Source organism: Periplaneta americana, chromosome 11 (assembly GCF_040183065.1).
Source record: "Periplaneta americana isolate PAMFEO1 chromosome 11, P.americana_PAMFEO1_priV1, whole genome shotgun sequence".
NCBI lineage: Eukaryota > Metazoa > Arthropoda > Insecta > Blattodea > Blattidae > Periplaneta > Periplaneta americana.
The window spans coordinates 150,735,001-150,760,125 of record NC_091127.1 but is presented as its reverse complement, the minus strand read 5'-3'; the positions used below and the strand labels follow the sequence as shown (position 1 = coordinate 150,760,125).

At 34.9% G+C, this 25,125-nt stretch overlaps 1 protein-coding gene across 1 annotated transcript in view; it reads left to right on the top strand.

The window, feature by feature from the left end:
• Su(Tpl) (Suppressor of Triplolethal) overlaps nucleotides 1-25,125 on the top strand; it is a 400,679-nt gene that overhangs the window by 358,323 nt on the left and 17,231 nt on the right. Inside the window, exons 3-8 of the mRNA XM_069840232.1 lie at nucleotides 10,610-10,734; nucleotides 12,008-12,124; nucleotides 12,219-12,500; nucleotides 15,106-15,176; nucleotides 17,090-17,249; nucleotides 20,480-21,367. Of these exons, the coding sequence (XP_069696333.1) occupies nucleotides 10,610-10,734; nucleotides 12,008-12,124; nucleotides 12,219-12,500; nucleotides 15,106-15,176; nucleotides 17,090-17,249; nucleotides 20,480-21,367 (1,643 nt within the window). The remainder of the gene's footprint in view (nucleotides 1-10,609; nucleotides 10,735-12,007; nucleotides 12,125-12,218; nucleotides 12,501-15,105; nucleotides 15,177-17,089; nucleotides 17,250-20,479; nucleotides 21,368-25,125) is intronic.

Here is a 25,125-nt window from a genome sequence, read left to right as displayed (position 1 = left end):
CATTAACAACTACATGCGGAGTGAAACAGGGTTGTATTCTTTCTCCGATCATATTTCTGATTATTATGAATGATATTATGGAAAGGTCTGTTGGCAATGCTGGAAGAGGGATGGGGATTAAACGATACCTTGGAAGATCTGGATTTCGCTGATATCTGTTTGCTCTCCCATAGTTTTGATGATATGCAGAATAAAGTCAGTACTTTATTAGAACTAATAAAAGGGGCTCATATGAAAATAAACGTAAAGAAAACTAAAGAAATGAGATTAAATAGTAAAAAGACAGATAAAGTTATAATAAATAATAATACCATTGATACTGTTCAAGAATTTAAATATTTGAGTAGTATAATTGACAAGGATGGTGGAGCCTTTGAGGATGTAAAAAAAAAAACGAATAAAAAATGCAAATAGTGCATTTGTCCAGTTGTACCCAATATGGAAATCTTATATTAGGCCTATATTTAGATCTACAAAAATTAAAATCTTCAACAGTAACGTGAAATCAGTCTTATTATATGGCTGTGAGACATGGAAAACAAGTAAAATTATACAAAATAAACTGCAAACATTTGTTAATAGATGTTTACGAAGAATCTTAAAAATTAGATGGCCAGATATAATCACAAACTCAGAACTATGGAAGATAACAATCAGAAAGAAATCACAATACAAATCAAAAGACGAAAGTGGAATTGGATAGGGCACACAATCAGGAAAGAAGCTGGAGCAGTAGAAAGAATGGCTTTGGATTGGAACCCCCAGAGTAGTAGAACAAGAGGAAGGCCAAAAAATACATGGGAGAGAACAGTTTTGGAGAAAATTGCTAGGGAGGGGAAAACATGGAGCGAAGTGAAGAAGTTGGCTACAAATTGGGTCCGGTGGAGGCACTTTGTGAATGCCCTATGCTCCTCATGAGGAGATACAGGAATTTGATTGATTGATTGATTGATTGATTGATTGATTGATTGATTGATTGATTGATTGATTGATTGATTGATTGATTGATTGATTGATTGATTGATTGATTGATTGATTGATTGATTGATTGATCCCTAAAACGGTCTGGCGTGTCGCGGTTTTAATGACATACCATCTTTACTAAAACAACATTCACAAGTCCTGTTTTTTTTCTTCTGGAATACACAAGATACGTTTTACAAATTGCAAGTTACGGTGGAGAACCAGATTTCACTTCACTAATTAAAACATCGGTATAGGCTGATGAGTAATTTCAAATGCATCAGAAGGATGCTAAGATGTCATATAGTTCGGTTACTTATTTTCAGACTATACGGCGGGCGAGGTTCAGTCGTCTCCTCCCCCCAGTTTACTGCTTTCTATCACCCCACGTCTTGCAATGCGGGCTGCGTTTCATATGACGTCACCTACGTTGACGTTCTGCCGACCCCTGATTTAGGCGTCAGACTGCGTTACTCCTTTCCTCCATATTTTCTTTTGGATGGTGCAGGCCGTACACGGTCAGCAGTTTCCTGGTTTTCTTGTCTAACTTCAACTTTTAACATTCATTAACAATTCTGAAGTTGTATTGTCATGTAGGTACTGCTAATGATCCAGTTTCTGTTAACTTACCGACGACAAAATTACAGATGCAGTACGTACAAGATTAGCAGCGAGTGTAATTCAATGGAAAGTGCCAGGCTCTCATAATTCCTGTGAAGTGAGTTCCTTCCCCTCGAATACCGTCTCAACACGTGCTACTTGCCACGTCGTTGGCCCACCGTCGCCTATATTTGGATGGCGACGCCTACGTCAAGTTAAACTATTGTGTGTAGTCTCTTCCGTGTCGCGTACTCCAATTCTGTCCGAGTATTTCTAACATCTGATCTCCTAACGTTTTTACCATCGCGTGCGGTCCAAGGGAGGTGCGATGTCCGTCACACTGCGCTTTGCCTCATAGAAGAAATATAGCAGAAATCTCAATTCATCAGTTCTTAAGGGGAGAGGATGATATTTTTTTTTAACTTTTTTCCTATTTGGTGTAAAATATTAATTTTTTGTATGTAGAGAGCTGATAGCTGTGGCAACCCAACCAAATAAAAATATTTTGAAAAAAAAAATTATTTGGGGGCCCAAATTTGAAAAAAAAATATACCCAATGCAGGATTGTACTAAAACCAATATATCTAAACCGTTTTTAAAGATAGATTCAAACAGTTTTTGGAAATGTATTTGCAAAAGCATGTTCTACAAACTGTCTGTAACTGTCTGTCTACGTTTGTAAAATAAACAATTAAAATGTAATAACAATTTTCATATTTCCTTTCTTGCAAACAAACGGACGTATTTTTAAAATGAGATCAATTAACAAAATTCTGTTACAGAGAAAAGTTTCCTAATAGTCCAAAGAATGTGTGTTCTAAATTTCATGCATGTATCTTTAATAATTCAGAAATTATATCCATTTTTGTCTGGCAATGTAGTAAAAAAAATGAAGTTACTGGAAACCGATAAAAACGGGCGTGTGATTTAAAAATCCATAGCGCAGGAAGTTTAAAAATGACGTCTCAACATCCGATAAGGGCACAAATACCCACAAAATGTTATGCAATGCATTCCACACATATCAAAGGGTATTTTAAAGAAAAAAAAAATTGAAAATTTAATTTACCGGAAACAACAATAAAAGTGGGCGAGTGATTTAAAAATCCATAACGCAGGAAGTTTAAAAATGGCGACTCAACATCTGATAAGGGCACAAATATCCACAAAATGTTATGGTATGCATTCCACACATATCACAGAGTATTTTAAAGAATTGTTTTTGAAAATTTACTCATTTTTCACCAAAAAATACCAACCTCTCCCCTTAATGGAATACATTCGGCAGCGAAATGATATTTTGAAAATTTAATTTACCGGAAACAACAATAAAAGTGGGCGGTGATTTAAAAATCCATAACGGAGGAAGTTTAAAAATGGCGACTCAACATCTGATAAGGGCACAAATACCCGCAAAATGTTATGGTATGCATTCCACGCATATCACAGAATATTTTAAAGAATTTTTTTTTTTTGAAAATTTACTCATTTTTCACCAAAAAATACCATCCTCTCCCCTTGATGGAATACATTCGGCAGCGAAATGATCATTTTGTTAATTTTTGTAGCACTGAATGGTATAGTTACCTTCAACTGTAATGACTGAAAATATAGAGCTAGATTTCCGAATTAGACACACGTTTTGTCATCGCATCAGTTCAGGCAAACTATGAGAACTAACCAACTCAACTACCACGATTTTGTCTTGTCCTGGTTCGTCTTGTGGTGTAGCGTGCTGTACCGTATTTGTTTTTGGATCCAAGTATCGCGAATTATTATACGATAGTAAATATTTGCAATACGACTTTCTTCAGAATGGATGTTATGTTTTTTATTTAACGACGCTCTCAACTGCGGAGGTTATATCAGCGTCGCCTCGGTTAAGAGAGAGGTTTTATGTCATATTCTTATTGAATTTGGTATTCCCAAGAAACTAGTTCGACTAATTAAAATGTGTCTCAGTGAAACGTACAGCAGAGTCCGTATAGGCCAGTTTCTGTCAGATGCGTTTCCAATTCACTGTGGGCTAAAGCAAGGAGATGCACTATCACCTTTACTTTTTAACTTTGCTCTAGAGTATGCCATTAGGAAAGTCCATTATAACAGACAGGGTTTGGAATTGAACGGGTTACATCAGCTGCTTGTCTATGCGGATGACGTGAATATGTTAGGAGAAAATCCACAAACGGTTAGGGAAAACACGGGAATTTTACTTGAAGCAATTAAAGAGATAGGTTTGGAAGTAAATCCCGAAAAGACAAAGTATATGATTATGTCTCGTGACCAGAATATTGTACGAAATGGAAATATAAAAATTGGAAATTTGTCCTTTGAAGAGGTGGAAAAATTCAAATACCTGGGAGCAACAGTAACAAATATAAATGATACTCGGGAGGAAATTATACACAGAATAAATATGGGAAATGCCTGTTATTATTCGGTTGAGAAGCTTTTATCATCCAGTCTGCTGTCAAAAAAATCTGAAAGTTAGAATTTATAAAACAGTTATATTACCGGTTGTTCTGTAGGGTTGTGAAACTTGGACTCTCACTTTGAGAGAGGAACATAGGTTAAGGGTGTTTGAGAATAAGATGCTTAGGAAAATATTTGGGGCTAAGAGGGATGAAGTTACAGGAGAATGGAGAAAGTTACACAACACAGAACTGCACGCATTGTATTCTTCACCTGACATAATTAGGAACATTAAATCCAGACGTTTGAGATGGGCAGGACATGTAGCACGTATGGGCGAATCCAGAAATGCATATAGAGTGTTAGTTGGGAGGCCTGAGGGAAAAATACCTTTGGGGAGGCCGAGACGTAGATGGGAAGATAATATTAAAATGGATTTGAGGGAGGTGGGATATGATGATAGAGACTGGGTTAATTTTGCTCAGGATAGGGACGAATGGCGGGCTTATGTGAGGGCGACAATGAACCTCCGGGCTCCTTAAAAGCCAGTAAGTAAGTATTATAAATGACTACAATAAACATATAACGACTTTATGTGAATTTATTAAAAAGAATTACACATGTCTACTTAAACATACAGTTTATTTAATGAAGTCAAATGTCTAAATTTTTGGGATTATACTGTATAAAAGTCTTCACTTGAATTTTAAAAGCCGAAAGTTCATAGTGTGTGTGTGCGCGTGCGTGCGTGTCCGTTTTTTTTAAGTCATTCAATTTAAGTATGTATTTTGAATAATTGTTCTATAAATAAACTATGAAAGGTAATATCACTTGCAACATAATCAAGAAACTGAGTTATTGCTTGACGCGATAAACTTATCAGAATGTTGATATGTTTATAAACTATGCAGTTATACTAACTTGTTTTTTTTAATCAAATGTAGGAGCACCACCTTGCGTAAACCATAAGCCAGGTCGTATAACTAGAGGGAAGTTTGAATTGTTTGTTATTGTTTCTTTGCACCATGACTCTGAAATAAAATATGCTTGTAAAAACTCGTCATCATCGGCTCGATAACCTTGGGAGGGCCCAAGCCTTATTTTAAAAAAATCCTATTCTTCTCTATTCACAGCCGGTTTCTTCCAGCTCCTCTCCCAAGAATTTCAACATTCTGATCTACACTATCCCTCCCTTCCTTCCTTCCTTGGTTTTTCCACTATGGTCTCCGGTCTGGCAACAAGCACCATTGGCTATTTCTTCATAATGTCAGCCTCAATGCATATCAACATTTTTATCTATTGCTTTTTTATTTAGTTGCCACAAATATGCTTCTAAGGCCCGTACTTTGAAATATACCAAGTTTTCGTCTGTCTTTGTCATTATTCAAGTCTCAAGTACATACTAGCGAGTCTTTTAAAACATTACACAGTAATATAATCTGTTTTTCATGGCAGCAGTTGAGACCTGGAGTGTTTCATAAGCCCCTGATATGTTTGTTGTATTATTTTTTTAATATACTTATCATTTTTACAATGAATACGGTACTGTATCTGATATTAAAAACATTTGTACACTACTTAAAATGTAGACCTGTAGATATTGATTTTTAAGTGAGAAAGCAATTTCTATAATTATTTTTAGTTATGTGCATAGGCATGTACAGTATTTAGCTTTATTCTGGTTAACATTCGTAGTCAGTTTTCTCTCATTTTTCCAGACTTAATAAAGCTTCATTCATAGCTACCTGTGATATCCCAGTGATGTGAATTTCATCTGCCTATAAAAGTATTTTAACTGATTTGTAAAAGAATGTTCTCCCGTGTGTTTACAGCTTTCATAACCATTAAAATGTAAAAATTTAAATACACTAGAACATCTTGTCAGATTCCATTTGTTATGTTTTTAGGCTCAGATATTGTAGCCCTGCGTTTAATCTCTACTCGACATTTCATATTCGTATTGTTTTGTGCTAACTGTAGTTTAATTTTATTTACAATGTCACATGCTACCTGAAATCAATGGATAAATAGTGTTTAAATTCTGTATTCCGAACTTGTGTCAAATATTGGTGACAAATTAAACATTTACACCACTATGGATCGAGCAATTTAAATCCAGTTTAGTAATCATCGGTTAACTGTTACACAAGGCAATGTCTGTAAATAAGATACTTACTATACTCCGTTCACTCTTAGAATGAGTCTGAATGTAAACAAAACAAATTGTATCAATTCGCCAAAAACCAGGTCTGTACATTTGTACATTGGATTTAGACTCTACAATACTTCTCTCTGAGTAGAATGTCGTGCGGTCACTAACACGTGGTTGATGTTTACATTAGGATCCAAACTAAGAGCGAACAGACTGTAGAAAATATTTTGTAAATGGTGCATAATCTGACTTTCTTTTAGTTCTGATGTATAATGCATATAATTCCATTCTGGCATTACTATTTCATTGGTTTTTACCTGTATCTACTTCACACACTTAAAAACTGTGGCCCAGTATATTTAATCAGTTTCGCTTGTTTTATTGAATATCAGATTTTTCAGTTTCAAGGTCATTGATGTTTTCCGATAAATTCGATTCATTTGTATCCAAAATTCAAAGTATTCATCCCATTTACTTAGGCAGTGGATTTTAAATGACAATAAAATCCTTAGCTTGGTTTTGTTTGGGAGCAAAGCAAAGTTGTGGAATCCGTGTCGTAGATCTAACGGCGCGTGAAAGGATCCTGTGTGTGACAGAAGGATCTAGACACAGTTTATTCATTGCTCACGTTGGATTTCTATGCCGAATAACATCTGCAGTGGAAAGCGCCGCAAAATGAATTACACTCTATTTTTTTCATGGAGTGCAGTTTCATAGAAAGGACTTTGCTGACAGACCTTCTACTGCCCACTACTAATTGGTTGTCATAAATAAATGTCTTTCTTACTGTGACGGAAATCTTGTCTTCTCCTGTCAGTAACCAATCACAACTCTTGTTCAGAAGAATTGACAGGCTCCCGTTAAATCCACGTGGAGGCAGAGTTGCTGCATCTTTTCCGAATTCCAAGAATCCCGTCAGTCTAATTTCGAGGGTCACCAGGATTGTGGCAACTGTGCAATGTTGGGACGAGGGGATAGGATGGAATTGTCAGAGGTGTTTGTGTAGGAAGTCATAAATCTGTAAGTGGGTGTTCAAAGGAGCCACCGAACTGCACTCCTTGAAATAAAATAGAGTATACCACCATCACCACCACTACTTTCGCTTCCCAACGATAGATGGTTCTGGTGTGTGAAAAGTGAGAAAAAATTGCCTTGAAAGCAGCCTGGCATAGATTTGGTTTGAACATAGTTTTTTTTTTCTGAATGATGGAGCTGTTGGTTATTTAATAATAATAATAATAATAATAATAATAATAATAATAATAATAATAATAGGAAATGCGCACAAGTGTGCAGAGTAGTTAATCTCTACTGAGTTCAGTACTGGTTATTTAATTAACCTAGAAGAGTTTCCATGTACTTCTTTGTAAGACAAATATATATATTTTTTAATATTAAAGGTTTTTTAGAATGTCGCTACACAACGTAACATTGGTGCACTTTATTAATGTTCTATAATTCTGATGTTAACGAAATTTTAGTCACTTATTGTCAGAAGAAACTAAAGTAAAACCATGCAATTCATTATTCTGGTATTAGGGCTCAAATGAAATTTGTTGTTAAAAAAAAATACTTTTTTTTTCTTCTAGATTAATTCAATAGCCAAAAGCTCGATCATTCAGAACAAAAAATTTCAAAAAGTTGTTCATTAGAACCAAATCATGCCGAGCTGTTTTCAGGCAATTTTTCTCGTTTTTCACACACCATAACAACCATCTCCCCTGTTCTAATGCTAAAGTTGTATTTCATTGTACTTTCTTTGCTTCTTCTTACGGACTATTGTTTTCCCTCATAGCTGAACAATATTATTTAACAGCATCCCATGTATAATATCTATATCCTTTAGTACTGTAGCCTATCCACAATCTGTGTCAAACCATCTTGTTTAGTTTTGTCTAGCTAATCTATAATAATCTGCCGTCTCATTTACTATAACTTAAGTGAATCCAAGTCTACTTGTACACACTGTCAACAAGATTAGCCATTAATTTTTCGAGTTTACTACTATATTGCAATTTAATCTTAAGAAACTCTTGATTGCTTCCATCTCAGAAAAAGTATCGGGATATTTTGTCCTATTTTGACGCCTTATATTACGACCATAAAACATTTGTGGAGGTTGTCAACAAAACCGGTCAATTCCGAAGTAGTATTTTTTTCAGGAAGTAGAAAAAACTGTATCGAACCTTCACTTTACCCCAAAGTGAACGACAATTTTGTGTGTCGTGCATGTTACGTCCGTTGTTCTAATGGCGTCAATTATAATTTTATTTATTTTCTCTGCATTTTATAGACAAAAATATTTTAGAAATGTCCGGTTTTGTTTGGAAATATAAAGGAAATGTTTACTTTTGTTCGAAAAAAGCTGTTTGACATTTATAACAGAGAAAAACACACATCTCTCTTGATATCCTTCACTTGATGAACATATTGTAACATTTTTACAATAATTTTAATTAGCAATAAGATATTGTCACTCTTACATATGGAAGTGGAAATGTCCGTATTTGATACAAAAAAGGCAATGAAAATATTGTCATTAGTATGATATGGAATTATCCGGTTTTGATTAAGAATACTAATTTTACCATACTGTTTCTCATGAAAATGACTGAGTTAGAATAAAAACAGAAACATATTCAGAAAGACGCCTCTCTAAACATGTCTAAACCGTAAAAAACTCATGTTTTGTTTTCGGTGAAAATGATTGGTTTTGTTCGCAACTTCCACACTTTACATTCGATTGCTTTTAAACTAACGACATGAGCTTATGTTAACGGTAAAATACAAGCAGAGACAGTAAGTAGTACCATTGATAGTGTTGTAATGACAATAATCAAGCACACATATTTTATTCATATGCAAGAAAACATTTCAGTTTTATGAACAGTGACCTTTCGTCGAAGTGTATTAGCGAGGACAAATATTTCTTGAAAGAATCGGTACAATAACAATATTTGCATATTCCGCAATCGAAAGAAAAATATTAAATATGGTAGCCGCTGAAGTCTCATCCACAAAGCATGAGGAATGTCACGTGCTCACAACCAAATGGCGGCAATTGAGACACTTTCTCCTTTTCTGTTAATAAAGTGGTTATGCAGGCTGGAACTGCATTGGAACTTGACTGTTCTTAGTTTACTAAAGAAAAGTTGTTTTTGCATCCACTCTGTTCTGGAACAATTTGTTACGTGTTCGAAATAATGAAAAATACGGTGCATTGAAGTTGTTACGCGGAACAATCGATACGAGTAGGCCTGTTAGATTCGCAGACCAATTTCTTTCTCGAATATTAGCCAGTCAGCTGTATGATCGGATTTTACTACTTTTCAAGTCTATTATCACTGCTTATACCGCTGAATATTTTTTGTGTCAAATATTGTTGTGTGTATTTTTAGAACGAAAACTTTATTGTAACATGTTACATTTTAGTTGGACAAAATACAAATAAGTAGGGTGTGAATTTTTTTTTTTTTTTTGTATTAACTATATACGCGAAATGTCTTAAAACTTAATTTTATGCCTAAAGTCATGAGCAAGCAGATGGTGCGTTGCTCCACAAGATCGTCTGTGATGATGGTTGGCCTCCCACTGCACTCCTCGTCATGCACATTTTGGCGTCCTGCTGAAAATTGTCTACAGCAGCTACGCACCATCTGCTTCCCCATAGACCTGGCACAGCTGACGATCAATTTCAATCGGCGCTATGCCCTGTGCATTCAAAAACTTTATCACTGACTCCATTTCACGCGGCGGGAGCTGGAATAGGAACGTCCATCTTCAACCAATGCAACGAAGCTGATGAGAGCACTCGGGAAGTTCCGCTAGCGCATGCGCCATGCCATGACATCACGTACACGCAGTCGCTTCGCGCAACATATGGTTTACTAGCTGTGGGACGAGTGGGAAAGTTACTTTACGGACGCGCCTCGTACGTGGTGATAAAAATTACAATGTTTCTATCGGCAAACATGCCAACACAAAAGACACTTTATCAGGTTTTCAGGTGGCTATTTGCGTCGTGTCCTAAATGTGGAGACATCCAACGTTTCGGAGCTTTATATTGGCTAAATCATCAGGAAAGACAGGAAAAGAGGATCGGCAAACCTTACTTGCTGATTTCTTTTTACCAAGAGCTATTCTCCAGGATTAGACCTTCTCCAAATATTCCCCCAAAAATACCTCTTACCATGATCATTTCATGTTTATTGTACCCAGATGAATTTAGCTATAGTGAATGAAAATCCACGAGAGGAAATTATTGTACACTGGCAGGCATATGGACGACATTCAAAAATGACTTTCACTGTTTTTTGTTGTGCTCGTCCGAGATGGATGTAGTGACAATTAGAACAGTTCAAGATTTTGTAATTTTCTAAGACTGATGTGCATTTATTCTGTGAAGAAAATAAGCAGTTGTAATGACATTCATATTATGATTTCCATTATTTAACTAAAATAAATGTCTTTTTGTTGTTGCAGCACCTGTCGTTTCCATCTTCAGAACCCAGCCATGCGCATGCTGGTTTTAACTTCAGCCTCTCCAGCAATGCGGATGTCGAAGGACCTCAGGGAAGTTTTGAGTGCATCCAGCAAACAAGCTCAAAGTATGTAGACCTAATTGTCCATGTTTTCATTTGGTAATTAAGACAAATTGCAAATTTATTAGCATAAACTATGCATATAGAGTGTTAGTTGGGAGGCCGGAGGGAAAAAGACCTTTAGGGAGGCCGAGACGTAGATGGGAAGATAATATTAAAATAGATTTGAGGGAGATGGGATATGATGGTAGAGACTGGATTAATCTTGCTCAGGATAGGGACCAGTGGCGGGCTTATGTGAGGGTGGCAATGAACCTCCGGGTTCCTTAAAGCCAGTAAGTAAGTAAGTATTAGCATAAACTGGAACACAGAGTTCTTGAATAATTTTAATTAATATTTTTTAATCTTATTCAACTAAAAGTTTTTTTTAACCGATTAAAAACGCATTTACAGCGTGACAGAAATTTAATCGGTTAATTTTGTATGTTAATGAAGCGTTTTTCGAAGAAATGACAAAGGAATATTTTTTTCAGCTTGTTCTTCACGTGATATCTTACCACTCATATGTGTCAATACCCAACAGTTTTACCATAAATGGAATTAAAACTTAGGACACTTTTTTTTTTCGGCTAAACTGTTACTCAAATATCAAAATGACATTTGACTTTTTGGTTACTTACAATTTAAAGATTCTGTTCTTAAAATTAATGTAGTTATACCCCTTTCTCTCTGAAAATACCAGTAATTTAAGTAGTAGTTAAGTGTAATGAATATTTTAGTGTGTAAATACTGTAAAATGAATTATTTAATTCTTTAATGTGTACCAAAACAATACGAGTGAATGGTAAACCAACAGAAATGCTAAAAGTAGTATTTTTCATATATCTATATCTATCCCCGGAAATTGTGAAAAAAATCTGGTAACTTTACAATAAGCTTCAGGCTGTAGTGCAAGTCTTTAGGCCCTTCCTCTGTAAAAGGAAAAAATAAATAAATAAAAAGTAGATAGTTTCATATATTCAATGTACACACTACATTAGCAGAAATTTTATGAACGAATATGTTATTTTAAGCAGTAATTTCAAGAAAGTTTGTTTGTACAATATATGCAATTTTGATATTAATTTCTTTTCCTCAGCTTTGAAACTCTTTAACTATAAAAATGCAACCATGTTACGTAAATATGCTCAAACCTATAATAGACGTATGCAAAACTTTGTTTCTGGAGGTTTCATACCATGCATTCAAATGGAAAAAAAATATCCACGAAAATTTTTACCAGAAACAAACTTTTGTCTTTTTTAGTATCATTATATAAGAAAATGTCGATATGTTGCAGGTCCTTGGAGTCCTTGGGAGCTCTCCCATGCAAAATGCGGATCCAGGCCAAAGATGACGTGTATGAGGCTACAAGATACAGGATGGCCGTAGCAGAAGAAAATCATAAAAAGAACTGGTAATAATAACAACATTTCAGTTAGCAGAACTATGAAGTTGTATGTTTATTGCTCACAAGAAAATATATCACTTACTCAATGACTTTTTTTCAGCACAAGAGAAATAAAACCTGGTGGACCGGGAATAGGTAAAAAAGTTAAAGTAAAGAATCCAATTATTCCAATAAGAAGAGATCGTGAACCTCCAAACTCTCTTGGACCATCAGCAACACAGCTCAAACATTATTCACCCAAACCAAGCAATGGTTATGTGTCATCATCTCATCATGGTGTTGTTAATGGAAATGTTGTGCCCAACATGGCACACACAAAGCCTCAGGGTGACAACCACGCTCAGAAACCTGGGAACCCAGACATCCTAAGGCGACCACTCAAGTAAATATTTATTTCCACAGTAATACAATTATACCAGCATTACCATGATACACATTTCCAAATTGATTTTGATCTCAAATTATTGCAGAGTTAAATGTTACAAATAAAATGGTGTAGGCCAGTAGTCGTCAGCACTTGCTGAAATGGGTAATGGGTAAGCAGTGCAACAGGAAGAGGGAGAGAGCATATCTGCTAGCAGCCACGGATGCACCATAGTGCAGTTTATTATCCGTGAATAAAACACACTAGCCAGAGGGTGCACTGTGCTGATGACCACTGGTGTATGCTATAATAGCTTCAAATTGTGTATAATTGTTGCTAGTATTTTGATGTTTGACCATTCATTTGCCAAGCTATTCTTTGTCTCTTGAATCAGAACAACATCTTTCATTGGTTATTCTTTGTTTCTTGAACCAAAACAACATCTTTCATCAGTTATCTTTGTCTCTTGAATCAAAACAACATCTTTCATCGGTTATTCTTTGTCTCTTGAATCAAAACCACATCTTTCATCAGTTATCTTTGTCTCTTGAATCAAAACAACATCTTTCATCATATCTTTCATCAGTTATTCTTTGTCTCTTGAATCAAAACCACATCTTTCATCAGTTATCTTTGTCTCTTGAATCAAAACAACATCTTTCATCGGTTATTCTTTGTCTCTTGAATCAAAACAACATCTTTCATCGGTTAATTCAGTTTCTCCTTCATGTTGTTTTTTTACTTCCAATGTTCTTATTCTCTTAATACAATAATTGGCCTGAGTACCCTTAGAGAGATGTTTGTAGGGAAGAATGCGTAAAATGGTCAATGTTATAAGCGTGAAGTTAAAAAAAAATACTTTATACAGGAGATTAGTTTCGAAACTTTCTGCTTTCTCTTCTCTCTCCTTTTTTTTTTTTCGTGAAATGTTTAAGCAGAACTCTGTGCAGATAAAAGTCCCATTTTCTTGTAATATGATGACATCACTCGTGATACCATGGAAACAGAAGTGTAAGTGATTTTCTACGCCATCCATTTCACTCCAGCCTCCATTTAATTTGCCTGGATGTTTTCCACACAGTAGTCCTGGAAATATTGAGTGTATGGGTTGTGTATACATGAATATCAGATAAAATATTACAATATAGTATTTAAGAAAGTACATGTTTTATTTTATTATTTCAATTTGAATATAAACTTTTCACGCGTTCATTGGGATTTTCTTAAATTCTCTGTCACTTTGTCTTTTTTTTCTGCTAAAAGTAATGTCGGTAAAAGTTGACATTTCCTTGAATCTCGTCAGTTACTTTTCCTAAGGGACGCATTACTTCCATTGAAGTAAATACAAGCCATGATGAAGTGGAACTTGGTTCATATTATTTTGATAATGTTAATCGTAGTGTAGTTGGAAATATTATTATAAGTCTCCTGATAGTGTTACTTGAAGACATAAATTGGTATGGTTTTGATTAGACATGGAGACCTGGACAAAACCACACACACTTTGGCCACTGTGCTGCTTCCAAATTTCAACATAGATGAGAAATGGTCAATAAATTTGTCTGGAGCCTTCTTATCACGGACAGGGTTCTTTTACATTCCTCTTGGAGAAAGCCAAGAATTCTATCATTCCTCAAAATTCATCACTATTCCTAGAGTTTGAACCCAGAAACCTTGAATCCATCGATTAGCATGGTAACTACTAGACTATAGATGTAAATGAGAATCTTTGTTGATAGAAATCTCGATATATTTTCAGGAAGTCATCCAATTGCTTGACTGATATTCAGATTATTTCCAAGACTTCTAAAAATATGTTCCTTAGATTTTTTTGCGGACTCAGTTATGCACAGTTTCATATCCTTATTATCATCTACAACAAATCTACATTCATACGAAGAATTTTTTCAAGATCTGGAAACTTAAAAGTCAAATTTCCCAGTGCATTCACTGCATTTTCTCCTAAATATCCCTCATAATATGCAGACGTACATTATCATGCAACAAGGTAATATCTGCAGTTACCTATCATCGTCTTCCCCCTTTCCTTTTTTAATCATAATGAATTCTGCAGGTTGACAATCTTCAACTCTGAGATGTTGAATTACTGCCCGTTCGTCTATTCTGGACTGACTTTCCATCTTCGAATACTATTTCATAAGCATTGTTCATGGAAGCAGGAGTTTGTAGGAAAATTCTGTCATAAATCAGTTCAAACCAGATATTGTTACTGGTTTCAACATAAAGTGAAACGAATTTATTGCATTTGATCTCGCCTAATTTCCATTCAAAGGAAAAAAAGTTTCGAACAGCTGTTATATTATAAAAGAGCAGATAAGTGCTTTTTGATTTTTTTTTATTAAACCATGATGATTTTTCTTCTCCGTGCATGTGCACATACACATTATGTGTTTCAGTTGAAATTTGTGAATAATGGAGCATAAATAATTTTCATACACAGATTTTGATTTGTCTGCAATTAAAACAATATGTTTATGTGTAGGTGAACTTCGCTTTAAAACGACACCTAAAATAATTTCGTATTTTGTTTCTTGTGTGTTTCTTATATTGTAGGTAGTTTTATATGTTGTGCATTGTATAGATTACTGTTATTGATTTACAGGGAAAGATTAATCCATCTCTTAGCTGTGAGGCCATACAAAAAGCCAGAATTATACGAAAGGATTAAAAGAGGTACAGTTGACTGTTCTTGCTAGTTCATTATTACTTTCAGTTTATAAACCATCTTATCTAATATTCTAAGTCGTTTCCCATTGTATTATATGCATGCTTTCTTTTTTCTTAGTTCTTGTAATTCTTGTATGTTTAATAAGAATCACATTTTGTTCACTAAATTTAAAATATTGCGAAGTTTATTATTGTCTTGATCTAAACTGTGTGTAATTTAAAGCACCACTTCGCTGTACTCTTCTGTTGTTTAGCATTCGTACTTAAGAATCGACACTGAATCTTTCTATAAACATGTGAAACTATAGTCGCATCACTCTTATTTCCGGCATGACTCTTCCTCTTGCTTACACCTTAGGAAGTGGAAGGCTCTATAAAGTGTAGGCACGTAGTATCATTCGTCATTTTTGTTCTTTCGTTGCCGAGCTACCAGACGAGGAATCTACTTGCCGCACCGTTAAACATTATCATGTCAAACGCACTGTAATTTGAGCAAATAATTGAGTGGTAAATAACGTCCTCATGTGCTTTCTGCGAACGCCAACGAAAGAGCCAAAATGGCGGGCGATTATATTCAGTATTTATCGAGCCTTACGAAGTGCATAACGTCATCAGCAGTGAATGACAAGATGCACACGTTTAAATGCAGCCAACCTGCAACATGATTGGCTGCCGGAAATAAGAGCGACAGGACTATGAAAGATTTAACTTCATAAAACTAAAACTCAGAAAAGCCCAAATTTCCCACAATTTGACTGTACGAAACACTTATTGAAAGCATGATATATCTGAAGAACAGATGAAAAAAGTCTCTTTTGCTCTGTCTCTCTATTGTAATAATGGTGGAAAGGAAAACAGGATTACACACAAAATCATCGGAGGTTAATGATGAGACTATGATTACGTTACTTGAATGCTGTAAATTTTTTAAAGCCCATTTTTCACAGGCTCACAAATAAGGAAAATGGAAGTGTAAAATATATATATATATATATATATATATATATATATATATATATATATATATATATATATATATAATCCCTTGCAACAAGCAAAACCCTTAATATTGCAAGGACGAGTTTCCAGGGAATTATTTAAGAAGTAGATAGCACAAACAATGATAGTACAAAATGCGGATAAATACTGAATTTAATTTTCATTTCTTATTCTACTGTATCAGCAGCAATGATTTTGCACTATAATGAGTTCGTATAATGCATGTTATATACACCATAACCTTTAATAGACAGCATCAAAACAAGCATAAATATATTAGGAATCTTATTCTGTCTCTCTAAGCTTTCCTGGTAAGTCAAATGGGGCAGCTCGTGTTTCCGCTATTAACAATATATTCTGTATGCACAGTTTAAATCCGACTTTATTTACATTTTTTTTCGTTGAGTATCTGCAAAACAGTCTGTTCTGTCTGCTATTATCTGTAGAGTGTTTGCTGTGTATTCTGCTGAATATTAGAATTTCTACTTGATTCAGGGTCAAGTATAGATCATAATATATAGTGTTCTAAGTACACAGATGATCCACTTCTTGAGTTTTGAATCCAGTAATTTCGTGTTGTGTATTAGATCTCTGCATTCTCTTGAAAACAACCGACCGAGCTCGCCAATCAGTCTTCAGTTGTGAAGAAAACAGCCGGAAAATGATTCGCTCAAGTGCATGTGGTCGAGAATTTATAACCGATTGGTTGAAATGTTTACTCAGTCAGTTGCTAATGGTATCGAAATTAGTTCCTGCATGCTTCATGTTATTAAAGTGTTAAAGTGACTTATTGCATAGTAATATGAATTATATCATTATAAACACACAACATAAAATTTTCTGATCATTTTATGATATTACTGCTACACTCATTATATATCAATACAACATCCTTGAGAAGAACAATTATTTTGTTTCAGATGGTGGTATGAAAGACAAGGATAAGAATAATTTAACTACTATCTTAAAGCAAGTTGCTGTCTGGAAGGACAATTCATACCAACTCATCCGACATGTCTGGAATGATGTGCAAGAGGATTGGCCATTTTATTCAGAGCAGGAGAAGCAGTTCATGAAACGGTCAGTTGGTTCAATAGCAGTATATACTTCATGTGAAATTATTGGTTGCATATTTTACAAAATATTATTCATATGCAATATTTACACTAATTCGTAATAGTTTTGTGGCATTTTAAGTAACTATTATATTTTATTTGTTTATTATTAATACCGGTATTAAAGTGCTTATCAGCAGCGATTAGCACAAGGATGACTGTAATACATACATATATACAGATAGATAGATTTATTCGTTCCATAATATTCTTACGTTTAAATATAAATGCAATACATATAAAATGCAAATATGAAATATGTACAGAATTAATACCTTAATAACAATAATATTTTATACAGTGTAATATGTTTACCATTTAATAGTATTAAAATACAGTATTTACACAGTACTGTGAAATGTCAAGAATTCATCTACAGAATAGAAAGTGTGAGATATTAAGTAATTTTTTAGTTTTACCTTAAATAATGCAGGGTTTTGGCTATGATTCTTAGTGTCTTCAGGAAGACTATTGAACATTTTTATCGCCATGTAACATACTCCCCTTTGATAGCATGATAAATTTGATGATGGCGTATGAAAATCATTCTTTCTGCGGGTATTTATACTATGTATGGCTGAATTAATTGGAAAATTTTCTTTATTACATAAGAGGAAATTTATTATAGAGTATATGTATTGATTTGTTAAGGTTAGAATCTCTAATTTTTTTTTAAATAATCTACATGATTCTCTATCCTTTGCTCCAACTATTATTCTCATGGCTCTTTTTTGTAATAAGAATATATTTTTACTATCTGCAGAATTTCCCCAAAATATTATTCCATAGGACATAATGGAATGAAAATAGGCAAAATATATTGTCTTTAAGATACTGCTGTTTAGAAATTGTTGTAACGACCTAATTGCGAAGCATGCTGAGCTAAGTTTGTGGGTTATTTCTTTGATATGATTTTTCCAATTTATTGTATTATTAATATGCAAACCAAAAAATTTGGTTGTTGATGTTTCTAGTAGAGGTATATTGTTGATAGTTGTGTCCAATGTTTCAGAGATTAAATTTGAAGTGGTTTTAAATTGAATTATGTTAGTTTTATTAATGTTTAATGCTAGTTTATTGGTTGTAAACCAGTCATAAATTTTAAGGAGAATTATTTCTGTTTTATTTCTATACACTATCTATCATTAATTTTATCATTTCCGTGCTCTCTCTCATACTTCGATGCTCATAGATTGTATTTAGTATGAAAATTTCTTAAATTCATGTTGTGCGGAAAGGAGAGGGGAAGGGGAAGAGAGAGCATAAATTTGCTTAAAATAGTTGTATTCATATAAAATTAATTTCTAATATTATTTCTCTGTTTAGAAAATAGGCATTTCAAAGTAGGCCGAATGCAAATGTTAGGAATATATTAGTGGTTTATTTTGAGGTTCTGAACAAATTTCTGTTTTTGCAGTCTAACCTACAGTCTTCCAACATTCTCATTTTGCACTTTTTCTTTTCTGGACATACTGGCACTTTCACGAAAAAATAATTTCTACTGCCAGTAATTGGCTACTTAGCGTTCATATTTCATATCCATAACATAATAGTGTATCATATTTACCTGCATAATAGACGCACTAGGGTGCATCCACTAGGGTGCGAAGAAAAAATTGTAGTTAAAAAAAAAAACATGTATTAAAGGTGCACCGGCTCGAATGCTGAAATAATTGATAGAATACATAACGATATATGTTGTTGTTTTCTAATGCCAGGCATTTGACAATAAAGTCATTTGACCTCTTGCACTCCAATATATCACGGTCAGCCACTGAAGCACAGATTTTCAGGTGTTCCGAATCCATTTCTTGGTTTGAGTTGCACAATGGGCAGTTAGGGACTGATATATGTACCACAACTAATTTGGATATGGCCTATATTGCATTGCGCTTGAGACGATCAATAGTTAGTAGCAGTTGTATAAACAGATGATAATTTATAACAATAAGACAAGACACTTTTTATTATTATTATTATTATTATTATTATTATTATTAACACCAGCCATACCTCATTCACTGTCAGGTTCAGCATCACTGCAGAGGTCCTAAGAATACTGCGTTATTAATTGGAGAGTACCTATATTTTGCACGCGTAAAAAAAGGACCAATCACGATTGCTGTGGTACCATGCATTGCTTAAAAACTTGAATTTACACATAAGCATTGCATCCAATCTTACGACTTTCGATGTCATTAAAACGATCTTTGTTTAAAACGAGATGCTGTCTATTACGCGGGGATTTTTTTTAACGCGAAAAATTGGTGTGCTTCCATTATGCAGGGGCGTCCATTACGCGGGTAAATACAGTAATTCTGTCAGCATTTGCAGCATGTGTTTCTTTGATATGTGCTTACCTCACTATGTATAATTATTAGGGAAAACACGGGAAATTTACTGGAAGCAAGTAAAGAGATAGGTTTGGAAGTAAATCCCGAAAAGACAAAGTATATGATTATGTCTTGTGACGGGAATATTGTACGAAATGGAAATATGAAAATTGGAAATTTATCTTTTGAAGAAGTGGAGAAGTTCAAATATCTTGGAGCAACAATAACAAATATAAATGATAGTTGGGAGGAAATTAAACACAGAATAAATATGGGAAATGCGTGTTATTATTCGGTTGAGAAGCTTTTATCATCCAGTCTGCTGTCAAAAAATCTGAAAGTTAGAATTTATAAAAAAGTTATAATATTACCAGTTGTTCTTTATGGTTGTGAAACTTGGACTCTCACTTTGAGAGAGGAACATAGGTTAAGGGTGTTTGAGAATAAGGTGCTTAGGAAAATATTTGGGGCTAAAAGGTTTGAAGTTACAGGAGAATGGAGAAAGTTACACAACCTAGAACTGCACGCATTGTATTCTTCACCTGACATAATTAGGAACATTAAATCCAGACGATTGAGATGGGCAGGACATGTAGCACGTATGAGCGAATCCAGAAATGCATGTAGAGTGTTAGTTGAGAGGCCGGAGGGAAAAAGATCTTTAAGGAGGCCGAGACGTAGATGGGAAGATAATATTAAAATGGATTTGAGGTAGGTGGGATATGATGATAGAGAATGGATTAATCTTGCTCAGGATAGGGACCAATGGCGGGCTTATGTGAGGGAGGCCGAGTTCCTTAAAAGCCAGTAAGTAAGTAATTATTACGGATTACACATTAATTGGATAATTATTCTGTTACAGTCAAAAGCCTCAAAACCTGACCCCACCAGGCAGTAGTGATGGTGGAAGTTCAGGTAGTGGACAGTCTCCTACCAGCACTCATCCAGGCAGTCCTCCATCAACTATTTCCTCCTCATCCAACATGAAGAGGCCAGGTTATATCGATGGAGCTGATGGTCTGCCAACCAAGCGCCAGCGCATTTCTCATTACCGCACCAAACCAACAGAACAGGCGTCCATCACAAACAGGTTACCTGACTCAAGCCAACAGCGCAGCACACCTGCAGATTCGTCGTCACGATCTGATGACTTCTATCGCCGCAATGACAAAGACAGGAGCCGAGAAGCCATGAACTCGAACTCTCGTAGAGAATACGGTGGCGGTAGAGGTTGTGGTGGCGGAGGTGAACTGTTGCTCAGGAGTAATGGCTATAGCAATCATCACCACTCAGTGGTGTCATCGGCCACGGACGGGAGGTGCAGCAGTGGTCCTGAAAATGAAGAAAATGACGATAAGCAAAGTGGCACAAGTGTACAGGGTGGCTCATATAATAGTGTAGTGACCAACAAGACTCGGTGTGAAACAGTGGCATCTAATTCATCCGGTGGTAGTGGTGTTTGTAGTGGCACAAATGTGACATCGGCATCAGTGGACGATTCTTCCCCATTGTGGAACAGAACGCCAGAAAATGGTGTGCTCAGTCAATCTGCAAGCAGTCGAAGTCATGGAGGTCATCACGACAACCGTAACAGTAGGTGGACAACTCGGGTGACATCAACAACTCAGAACAGTTCTGCCAGTGGATCCAGTCCTGAAAGCCAATTGGAAAACCTGGACACAAGGAGAGATCCGGACCCCAAGGAAAAGACCTCAACAAGTAGCACTTCTGAATACCCAGAGTATCTCTTGTAAGTATAACAATTACCAGTCTTCCTCAACTTGGTGAGGTTGCCAAAGACAAAGGATGTTAAACAGTAACATTTAAGATGACATTAAAAATGTCTTCCAAGAAATTTGTTTACAATAAACTGAAATTTACAGTAGATAATATTTCACATAATGAAAATTTGCAGTAAAATAAAAAATACAGATAAAAAATAGAATGAGAAAATTCAATTTGAATTGAAATACAAGTGTGGCCATAAAATCTGCAGAGAACCCTTAATAATAATAATAATTCTTTATTTATACTGGCAGAGTTAAGGCCATAGGGCCTTCTCTTACACTCTACCAGGTCACAAAGTATAGGCCTACAAGCAGTTAAAATTTAACGAAAAAGTTACAGAACAGAATACTAACATATTACAAAAAAAATAATAATAGCATAATAAAATCGACACTAAATAAACAACATGAAAATAATACCATAATAGAAAATAAAACAAAGTAAAATACATTGGAATATAGCAAAAGCAACTCATTTAGTACAAATGGTTAATATGGAAAACGTGAGTAAGAATATAACAAAATGGAATGTAATAAAATAATAAAAAAGAAAAAAAGAAAGAAAATTAAATAAAATTCACAATAAAAGGCTATGATAATAAATTCATCAGCTGATAAAGAGAACAAAAAGGGGAAAGGAAGGAAAAGAAATATATAGCCTATATTTTTACAAAACTATCGCAGAGAAAAGGGCTTATAACTGAAAGGAATCTGAGTTGAAAAAGTGCAATTTTAATTTATTTTTGAAACTAGACAATGTCCGACAGTCTCTGACATGTTGTGGTAGATAGTTCCAGAGATGAGCTGCAGAGACGATGAAAGATGAAGAGTAGAAGGATGTTCTGTGTTTAGGAATGTAGAGTGTGATATGGTGTTGTGAGCGAGTATCTATTTCTTGATATGAGGACAAATGTTGAAAACGAGAAGCTAAGTAGCTAGGGTTAGAGTTCTGAAGAATATTGAAGAGTAAAGTGAGAGAGTGAATAGTTCTTCGCTCTTTGAGACGGACCCAGGACAGCATATTTAGTGAAGGTGTGATACGGTCAGATCTACGGACGTTGCAAATAAATCGAACACATGCATTATGAACACTCTGTAGTCTGTCTGTCAATTTCATGTTAAGGTCAGTGTAGAGAGTGTTACAGTAATCAAAATGAGGCATCAAGAGCGACTGCACTAAATTCTTCTTGAGAAGCAACGGAAGGAAATTTCGAATTCTTTTAGTGCGTGAATTTTCATAAAAATTATTTTACATGTATGTGTGATTTGAGTATTCCAACTTAAGTTTTTGTCCATATAAATTCCTAGATTTTTTACTCTATCTCTGTAAGGGATAATAATTTCATTCATTTTAACAGGAGATAAGTCACCTATGCTATCATAGAAATTTTCTTAATTGTTGTTGTTGGGACTCCAAATTTATGACAGAATGACATGAATTGTTTTGTTATGGTCCCTCTAGCGCCCACCCTTAATCCGATGACTTCTATATCTCTGAGTTTATATGAAGTTTTGTAAGAAGGGATAGTTGGTTCATAAATTGTCCTTTTCTCTAGATTAACCTCCTCGGGTTGACTCCGATGCGTCTCAAATCTGATGGTCGGATCCAGAATATAACCTTTTGTCTCTCCAGGTTTAAATGTTATAATATCAATACGCCGATGACTTCCAGTATCCGCTATCTTGTGATGTCTGCTGTTACGAAGAGTTTCGCGAAATGAGCATGAACCCAAGACGTGAGCCAAAGTTTCAATCTCACTGTAGCATCGCCTACAGTGGTTATTGTCTTGAGTTCTGCATGTGTTATGTTTTGAAAAGTGACATGAATTTAATAGTGGTGTTGACACACTAAGTATTATTTTAAAATTATTAAGTAATTTCGGTACCGGTACTATACTTTCTGTGTATGTACAGATAGGAAAATTGATTCAGTTTTATTGCTTACTAATGCTCATTACATGAAATTTCTGATACTAGGGCCTACAGAGAATATTTTCTAGCCTCCTCCTTTAGTTTGTTCATTTCCAGTGTCTGTCACTTGACAACTTAGTCATTAGCGCCCCATTCCCACTGCCAAGAGATACAAAATGCATTACAGGCACTATGTTCAGTTCAAGTTTGTCGAGTATGGCGAAGTTCGATATTCGCCAATGTTCGCTCTGCAGAAGGAGACCTGTCGTGTCCTTGTTATAAAAGTATTTGCTGTCCTTCACTACCACTGCTTCACGTTTTAACTGCTTAAGGATTTTAGTACAGATCTTGTGATTAGTTCTTCATATGAAATAAGAGGAAGTTTCTAATGTTTTGATTGAATCTCTCTTGTTCAGTCATTGCAAAACACTACTTCTCACTACTGTAGGCCTATGTGTTTCCATTTTCAATGATGAAAATTATTTCACAATGTTCTCTGTATATTTCTGCTACTGTTCAGACTTTTTTGTTGCTTAGGATGTCGGTAAACTTTTTCAGTTAATTCAATCCTCTAGTTTTTTCTGACGTAATTCTCTATGAAATATTTTAATAGTTTGTGTTTGAGTGTTTTAGTTTGACTATTACACTTTTACTACGTCACACTACTTTTGACCAATAAAACGGTACGAAAGGACGTCTTTCAACCAATAATGGCTGCTTATCGCACAATTTTATCGCATCCCTAGCATTTGTTTAATTTTATCGCTTCCCTAGCATTTGTTTATTTTTATCATTACCCTAGCATTTGTTTTTTTGTTTGCCAACATTTCAAACTGCACTGGTCTGGACGTCAAAAAACAGAAAATTACAAACCACTCCAGTCGATGCACAGCACTTTCAAATATGACTTGCATTGGCATTCAAGAACAAGAATTAATAAAGATCACTGGTCATATATGAAGAGCACCATTCGGAAATCCTGAATAAGTTGAGGGATACAACATGTACATCAACGAGTTCACTTCTTTTACGCACACGTCCAATATAGGCTAACATCAACTGAAACACCAACCACTAAAACATTCAAATTTGAAAATTGTACTTTCAATAATTGTTTCTTTTAAAATTATTCATGTTTATTTCATCATCCCTAATTAAAACTTTTCTAACACTTGTTTATATTATTTAGGTTATGTTTGTTATAGCTTCTGCTATATGATATTATGAATAGTCACGCATCAGAGATTGTTTAATACTAAGATTTATTGAAAATCATCTGTCAAGTGACGTTGATTACTGGGATCCGGATGATTGAAGTGGAATGCAAATGTTTTAATAAAAATACTGAATCAACAAAGCCTTCTTGACCAGTAACCGTCCAGAGTTCAATGAAGATTCCATAGTTGGCACGACTGATAACAAGAAAACATAATCATAAAACACTACTGCCATCTAGCGTAATGTTGAGATGGTACAATAATACATTTGAAGACAGTTGTATTTTCGTAAGCCAATTAATATTTTATTGTGTTGGAGTACTTTGTTACTTTTAATCTTTATATACTTTCTTCTAATCGTGCAATAGTCAATTAAATCCCACTCGAGTTTTGATTTTCTCTAGATAAAATCAAAACCTCTAGTGAGATTACTGTTGATTAACTGTACGATGCATTTGGTCTTTTATGTGATGTATGTGAGGACAGGATTCTTTTACTGCCTAGGTTATATTATTCCATTCTTTCTTACTCGAAATGTTTGTATTTGGCAGTCTTGACCTTTATATAGATCAGTGGTCGGCATTTTGAGACTC